Source organism: Polyodon spathula, unplaced genomic scaffold (genome assembly GCF_017654505.1).
Source record: "Polyodon spathula isolate WHYD16114869_AA unplaced genomic scaffold, ASM1765450v1 scaffolds_2627, whole genome shotgun sequence".
Classification (NCBI taxonomy): Eukaryota; Metazoa; Chordata; class Actinopteri; order Acipenseriformes; family Polyodontidae; genus Polyodon; species Polyodon spathula.
The window spans coordinates 1-8,241 of NW_024474096.1; the positions used below are offsets into that span (position 1 = coordinate 1).

Here is an 8,241-nt window from a genome sequence, read left to right on the forward strand (position 1 = left end):
TAAGATCCTGGAGTGATAAAGATAGAGTACACTCATGGTAGCACATGAGGAAAATGGTGGACAGGTTGACTGCTAAACTGTGGCTTCACTGGCCGGGTATCTTGTAAAGACATCTCAAAAGCCTGGCCTGGATTCAAGATTGTAGGACTGAACTCTGGCAGCAGTCCTGGGTTGGAGTGCTCATTGCTAATTGATTTCTGTTAAGTCTTCCAGTTCTCAATCCTAAAGCCTTTCTCTCTCACTAACCACGGGTGCGCTCCTGATTGTACTACTAATAATACTAATAATAATAATAATAATAATAATAATAATAATATTCTGGACTGCAAGCAAATTTTCTCAGCACCTCTTTGGAAACATTAACCCATCTGCTCTGACCTGATCATAGAGAGGGGAAGGAACTGGTGGTCAAAGTTTACAAAAACATTTAATTTCAATTAAAATATTTTTATTATCCCATGAATTTATTAACTGGTTAATGAAGAAGCACCCGGAAAAGTGGAAATATGTATAAGCATTGTATATTAATTTGGCTACAGTGTTTTGACTAAACTGTAAAACCTTCTTGTAACATTTTGACCTCCAAGCCAACCCCCCTCCCCCTGTCCCACGCACCTCTGAATGAGGGCTTACCTTCTCTTGAAAAACCTCTCTTTTAATCTTTGTGTCTGTGTGTGTCTCTCCCTCTCGCCCCTGCCTCTGTCTTTCTCTCTATCTCTCCGTGCCCCTCTCGCACCGTCCAGCCTTCTACACGGCCGCTCCTCTGACCTCGGCAGGGATCATTCCCATCATGCAGTCGCTGTGTCCCGACGGGCAGCGGGATGAGTTTGGCTTCCTGCAGTACAGTAACTCCACGTGAGTCTGTGTGACGAGCAAGCAGCTTCAAACACCTTCACAAACACTGCCAACACACCACTCACGCTTTAGATAAGGGATCCGCTGATGAAACATCTCAACATGTTTCCAAAGCTTATTAACAAGTGGTAACGGTTGACTACAATAACCGCTTTAATGATGCGGTACAAAGTGATTTTATACCATGTATAATAAACATGTGCTAAGTTTTGTAGCTTATGATTACAAATAACAACGCAGAAATGACAGTACACATTTGAAATAATCTGTGTTATAACATGTTACAAGAATGTTTCTATATTATTACATACCTCATACTGTTTCAGGGTGTTTGAGTCTCTGCTTGTCTGCCCCTCTAAAGGGTGACGCAGCTGTTGGATCGGATTAACGAGGTGGTCGAGCAGAATAACCTCTTCGACCCGGACCGGCCTGGTTTAGAGGAGGAGCTGGAGTCACTGCGCCACCACCTGGAGAGTCTGAGTACTGAGCCCAGCTCCCTGGAGAACCACTTAAACAACAGCCATGGTAAGACAGCCTGAGTTAGTAATGGCATCATCATTATTATTATTATTATTATTATTATTATTATTATTATTATAGGACTACCATTCACTTGGGATTCCTGTTCTCCTGCGATGATACAGTTCAGATAAACAAACATCATAAAGAGTCGATTGACAGCATAGTGTCACCAGCCTGTCGCCAAGCTGAATGACTAATATGGTTGAGGTTGGACTCAGAGCTGCACTTAACTGACTTTTAAAAATGTAAAAATCCAGCACCTTCAAACCAGGAAAGAAGAGGCACTTGTCCTAGAATAGCTCAAACTAGAGGACACGTCGAGTGTACTTGGAGACATCTCTCTGCACACTCCTGTAGTTAATGCTTAATTTTATCCCAGCTTCCTGGAGAGTCACTTTGACTCCAGTCAGCTGTTATTATTACATAAGCATCTGCTCTTGTTTTTGTTATATATTCGGTAGAAGAGCCGAGATGTTTTGTGCCTTTCTGTTGATGCTGAGTTAAGACTCCCATCAAGGCACGGTCGTGTGGTGTGCAGGGTGGGGATTCCACAAGGAGCATCGCATTGGATCTGGCGCTCCTGTCCTGTCTATCTGATCCTGTCCTGTCGTCGCCATCACGGTCACTCTGCTCTGATAAATCTGACAAATCTAATAACATAATCGGATTTGGCAGACTGGCCCAGAAACCGAAACAGCTGGCCCTCATCTGATATCCTATTTATATGACAAGCACCTTTGGAATCGGAGATCTGTACTTTTGAATAGCTGAACTGTTGAACTAATGGAACGATTTGTTTGGCTTCATTATAGAAGGAGGCAGTTTGCGTTCAAGAATGATTTCTTATTTTTAAAGTGTTTCAAAAGACGCAAAGTAAAGTTAGTCCTGAGGAAATACAATCCAGGGATCTTCTCATGGCCATTGAAAAGTAAAACTGACATTTGCAAAATGTGTATTAATTGTGGCAGTATTTGTAATTCTCCAATTAATCCTCTCCTCTTCTTCCCTCTCCCCTCTCTCTCAGCAGGCTTCACTCTGGGTTCGGTTCTGAAGGACCGGGATGGGTTTCAGCAGTTCCTCTCCCGGAACCTTTCTCTCCCTAATGACACGGCCACGCTCCTGCTCTCCTCCAACGTTGATCTCAAAGAGGTGGGGTGGCACAGGCTGTGTGGTTAAAGAAAAGGGCTTGTAATAAGAGAAGAGAGAGAGAGAGAGAGCGAGAGCGAGAGCATACATACCAGAGTTTAAGCACTTTCTAAATGAAGGGAGAAGCCGACAACCTTTGCTTTTGCTGGCAAGTTTTTAAAGATGCCGGTCTGTTTGCTGTGCTGTAAACCATCTTGGAGATTTAAGAAGCACAGGGGCAAGTCTGTGCTTCAGCCTGGCATCTCTAATCCCTGCTGCTGCTGTGGAGGTGACTTTCTGAGGATTTCAATACTGCCAACAGATTCCATTCCAGCCACTGAATTAACTTGGAAGCTAATGTGTGTGTGTTGAGGTTAACCCTAACTGCGTCTGTGTTTCTTCCTTTGCCAGGTGTATCGGCTGTTCTTCGGCTCATACCCAACTTCACGTGGCGTGGACAGTGTGTTGGGCAGCAAAGCATGGGAAGGGTACGGACCGGGAGAGAAGATGCTGCAGCTGGAGGTGAGAAGCAGTTAATTGATCAATCACGCGCAACTTTTCAATACCGTTAAAATGTGTTCTCTTAAAAAGAAAGACAAGTTGGGAGTGTACTGTCAGTTTTCTGGCATGTTGGCGGAAGGCCGTCTCCTCCTCTCAGCTGTTTTCAGCAGGTCTTCATTGCAGGACAAGCAGTGCCTTCACTGCTGCTTAACCTTGATCCATCCCCACAGAAGCACAAAGCTCTGCTTTGACCCGCCAGGTGAGTCTCCTGGCTGTGGAGGGAGTGCCATGGGGGAGGCAGGCAGGCAGGATTCAGGAAACGGCAGGGCTTTAATGAAACAGCAAAAGGTCCTGTCTCATCTGGGAAGTTCATAACACCATTTACTGCAAAGCGTCATTCCAAAGGAGGAAAAAACACCCCCTGAAGTCACACACTTAATTCAAGGGCTCACACTCTAGATATTCTTGCAAACTGCTTATCGCTAGAAAGAATTAGTATGCAAAACCAGGTATTTATCATCCCCCTCTGTCTCTTTTCTCCAGCTGTCACTTAACTGTTTTCATGCCCTCTCAAGGTGCTCTGTGCTTGCAAGAATGAGTTCATGGCTGTGTTGGCTGTTTTCCTGCGCTCTCAAGGTGCTCTGTGCTTGCAGGAATGAGTTCACGGCTGTGTTGGCTGTTTTCCTGCGCTCTCAAGGTGCTCTGTGCTTGCAGGAATGAGTTCACGGCTGTGTTGGCTGTTTTTCATGCGCTCTCAAGGTGCTCTGTGCTTGCAGGAATTAATTCACGGCTGTGTTGGCTGTTTTCCTGTCCTCTCAAGGTGCTCTTCTCCTTTCAGGAGCACCTGCTTGGAGGCTGGAGGAACCTGGAGGAGGGGCTGATCCACAAGGCTCTGAGCAACCCAGAGAAAATTGCTCACAGGCAGGCTCTGCTTCGCCTCCTCACCCAGGCTCTAGGCTTGACAGGGGCTGCAGCGTTCGGGCAAGGCTACGATCCACAGGGCTTGAAAGAGATGGAGGTGAGGGACACGTCATTCATTGTGTGGTGTTGTTGCACTAGGAAAGAGTTCTCGCTGTGAATCAGTGAGTGAATGTGTGAGCACTCTCGGCTGCTTTCTGCTCTACACCTATAGACGCATTGCGGAGTCACCACAATGACATCACAGTTCCAAGAATTCTCACAGAACTAATCATTCTGAACACTCCATGAACAGGCAGGCAGTTAGGCTGCAATCTGTGGAAAGCCACTGGACCACGGCCAGCTTTCCCAATGTACTGAAAGCAAACTGAATTTCTTAACCTGCCTCACAATCCTTGGTGACAGCAGTACTGCAAACACACACACGTTACCCAAAGCAAAAGGGCTCAACAGGTCCGATATTTACTATACCAGGGCTGCACAAAAACTCAGGTTTTCAATGAAACCTATTAAAAATGCCTTACTCTCACTTATACAACTGAGTAGCAATCAGGGAATGCTTTGATTTATAATTAACTTTTTATTCCATTTAAGTAATAGCTAATAACTAAAAACGAAATAAAGGAGTTTCGGCACAGCCTTCCGCTTTGTTATACCAATAAGAGTAATGATACTAATAGATGTACTGTTCTTATTAGTATCATATTTTCATCATTTCCTTTTTCGTGTTGTTAGAACATCCTGCTGACTGCTGGCGTCCTGGAATTGCTGACGTGCGGGAACGATGGAAGAGGGAGCGGGGAGAGCGAGCTGCGACGAATCCTGCTGGTCCCAGACAGCCAACAGGCACTCCTCCAGGCCTATCGCAGCGCAGTTTGCAGCGGGGGGACGGGGTCACGGGTGCAGAGGTTCTCAGAGCTGGCCAGGGAGCTGAGAGAGCAGATCGACACCCAGAGAGTCATCAGCAAGGTGCCTGCCTCACCGGTTAACTCAGGGGCTGGGGAGGGGGGAGAGAGCGTAGGAAATGGGGTACTTAGGTCTCTCTTTTTATATGTGCTAGCACTATGGAGATGTATCTGTACTGGCCCTGGTGGGCAAAAAGCGAATAAACTAAGCCCTAGGGCTGGGGAAAGTGGGAAATAGGGGAGAGGAAAGGACAAGTGAGGAATACAGACTGATTCTGCAGCACAGTCAGCAGGGCTCTTCTGTGTCCAAAGTAACAGAGGGTTGAGGGATGGAGAGATGGCAGGGTAGCTAAGGGTGGCTTGTTTCACTGGTCTGGATGTGAAAGGGTTATGGTAGCAGTCTCTGTCTCCTTGTGAATGATTCTCCATGGCTGTGCTGCTGAAGAGGTGCGTTATTCCCTCTGCAGGATAAGCACCCTGCAGACTGGATGAAGCAGGCAGTAAGGAACAGCTCTCTACTGCACAGCTTTAAATACCAGATCACCGTAGTAACTCCCTAATCCATAACCGCCAGGCTGAAGCGTGTAACTAATGCATACTAAAAGGGTCCGATCTGGGCTCGCTGGAAACCCACGATGTACAGCTCTGATCTGCTTAGTATCTCGGCTCATCTCAGAGCTCACTCAGGCTTCCTGGTGAGGTTTGAACAGCCAGACAGCCAGGCCATGTTTCACTTCTAATGCTCTCAGCAGTAGTAAAAACAGTAATTCACTTGTTTCACAAGCCTACATTAGCACTAACCTTGAGATAAACAGGTTCTGTGAAACTAGTAGAATAACATTAAAACAAATATTCTTGGGGTTGTGTAGGTAATCTTCTGTTCGCTTTCTGTAGCAGTGGACGTGCTTCTGTACTGAGGGGCGGGTGGGTTAGGCGGGTCTGCCTGTCTTTCCTTTGGGCAGAGAGTGCTGGTCCTGGCGCAGTGCAGTTTGCTGAGATTTCATTAGGACGAGGCCACGCGGTGCCGTGGAGAACAGAATATTGCAGAAGCAGCACTGCGTCACTGGGCTCACATGAGCTGCGACTGTTCAGACTCTCCGCTGCACTGCATTGCCTCTGTAATAGATTTGTTTTTCCTACTCAGGGAATAACCTGAAGCTATTTAGAAAACAGCTTCTGCAGATTGTATAGAAAATTGTAAATCACGTGTGAGCAGTCAATCACCACCGTGCATATAAATATCACCCTGTGTCCGCAGAACATTGTAACACCACTGTAGAGATAAAAATTGCTGTCTGTGTGTGTTTGTTTTAGCTGAAGCTGCAGGAGGTGAACAGCACAGCAGTCCAGCGCCACCTGGGGGCCCTGCTGCAGGACCTGTCGGAGGTGGAGAGGATCCTGCGTGATGTGGACGTCCTCTCCGCTCTCGCCAAGCTGCTGCCCAAGGGGGCATGTGCCGGCAAGCAAGCCCCGTCCCCTGCCAACACCACAGCCTGGAGCACCAACACCACAGTCACCGAGACGACGGGTTGGAGCAACTCGAGCGAGGGGGGCAACAATGACGACGGGGCAGGTAGCACCAAGGAGGAAGAAACCCCCCCATCCCAGTTCTCCGCCTTCGTTCAGCTGTGGGCTGGCCTGCAGCCCATTCTCTGTGGCAACAACAGGTGGGGGTTGTGAAGATGCTGTTGTGTGTGTCCAATGTGCTTTAATGATAAGATGTGACTTACTTATTCTTTTTCATTTTTTAAATGACTCTGTAGGCCTAATTACTCCTGTTTCATATGTGCTTGTTAGTCTCTTTAAATACATTCAGGGGGACAGTGAGTATAGGCCAGTGTTCCTCTGTGTTGTGTAATGTACTGTATGTTGTGTGATGTTGCATGATGTGTAATTTGAACTCGCTGGCAGGATAATCGAACCTGAAGCACTCAAGCAGGGCAACATGAGCTCTCTGGGCTTCACCAGCAAGGAACAGCGGAACCTGGGTCTCCTCGTCCATCTCATGACCACCAACCCCAAGATCCTGTACTCCCCGGTGGGCTCCGAGGCTGACAAGGTCATCCAGAAGGCAAGTCTTCACAGTAATAATAATCATAATAATAATAATAATAATAATAATAATAGTTATCCTTTGCAACTAGGGAGCAGCCCAAATGGTGTTGTCTTTAAGGTAAAAAAGTTGTTACAAGCGCTGTGCAATATTAAAACAAGAGAAATCTGTTCGAGTCGTTTATGTGGTGTGCTGCAAGGATTAAACGGACTGCGGGACACCCCCCTCCCCTCAAATACCTCGACACTACTATTCTAGAACACCTTTGTTGCAGGGCAGGATAAACGTTATTCACTAGGGTCTACAATAACAGCTGACTTCCTTTATTAGGAGAAACAACCTCTACTGTAGTTCTAAAAGATGATGGGTCACAAGCCAGCTGTAGGTTCTACCCCACAGTAATAATCACTATTTAAGGTATACAAAGTACTGGGAATTAATGCGGTTGCTTTCTGAGGTCTGAAAGCCATTGAGCATCCTCTTCAAAGCGTACTCGCATCCACCAGCACAGCTTTTTGTGCACAGCGACTAGATTAATTATTGAGCTGTGTGTGAATTCTTCAGGCAGCCAGTGCAGGTATTGACAGGTGGTCAATGCACGTTAAACATATCAGAGTGATAGATCAGCCCTCTGATGTCCTGGGACAGGGAGACAGGACTGCAGTATTGACCGGACATAAGGGCGTGGGTGGGTTGGGATGGGGCTGGTTAGACTGAGGGATCTGCTTCTTCTGCATAAAAATGTAATTTAACAAAGCGGGCAGTTTATTGAAGTAGCTGTTGGGTGTGGTGTCATGTCCAAAAAAAACAAGCCTGTATTAAATAGTTTCAAAGTGAGGTAACCTGGTCAGCACAGTTGAAAGGAATTGCAGAGAAGGTATATCGCCTGTGGTCAAAAAACAACTTGAATTATGCCGCGCCGTGGGTCAACCTTCCAAACAGAATTCCTGATAAAGTCATGGAGCCTGTTCAGTGAATTAGCCGCTGTTCATCTGTGATATTACTGTCACTTCTCGTTCCTTCACAGGCTAACGAGACGTTTGCATTCGTGGGCAACGTGACTCACTATGCCAGGGTGTGGCTCAACATCTCAGCTGAGATCAGGACCTTCCTGGAGGAAAGGAAACTGCAGAACAGGATACTGTGGCTACAACAGGTGGGGGAGAAAACGGGAGAGGGGGGGCCGTGAAGGTTGGGAAGAATAAGATGTGTGAAGCGGCAGGAGAGGAGAGGACGTGTTCTAAAGGTTCTTTTGTAATTGATCCTTTATCCTGATTTCATGTCAGTAAAGCGGTTTTGGGTTTGCAGGAACATATGGTGGAAGGGAGAGAAGTAAGCAAGTTGGCCAGCAGTGCCGGATAA

The 8,241-nt window shown here is 46.7% G+C and overlaps 1 protein-coding gene across 4 annotated transcripts; it reads left to right on the plus strand.

Annotated features, from left to right (window-relative positions):
* The first annotated feature begins 31 nt into the window (after window positions 1–31).
* Window positions 32–8,228, plus strand: LOC121310826 (ATP-binding cassette sub-family A member 2-like). 4 transcript variants are annotated; one of them, XM_041243743.1, is made up of 9 exons: window positions 32–855; window positions 1,217–1,380; window positions 2,405–2,526; window positions 2,914–3,024; window positions 3,842–4,021; window positions 4,657–4,890; window positions 6,141–6,493; window positions 6,738–6,897; window positions 7,907–8,226. In XM_041243743.1, exons 1-9 carry the CDS (start codon window positions 791–793, stop codon window positions 8,066–8,068), a joined length of 1,551 nt encoding a protein of 516 aa, XP_041099677.1. In that variant the 5' UTR covers window positions 32–790; the 3' UTR covers window positions 8,069–8,226. The 4 variants fall into 4 exon arrangements, with proteins under 4 accessions (XP_041099677.1, XP_041099676.1, XP_041099678.1 ...); XM_041243742.1 differs by having other exon boundaries at window positions 33–855; window positions 2,402–2,526; window positions 7,907–8,225; XM_041243744.1 differs by lacking the exons at window positions 32–855; window positions 1,217–1,380 and adding an exon at window positions 1,913–2,305 and having other exon boundaries at window positions 2,402–2,526; window positions 7,907–8,228.
* The last annotated feature ends 13 nt before the right edge of the window (window positions 8,229–8,241 follow it).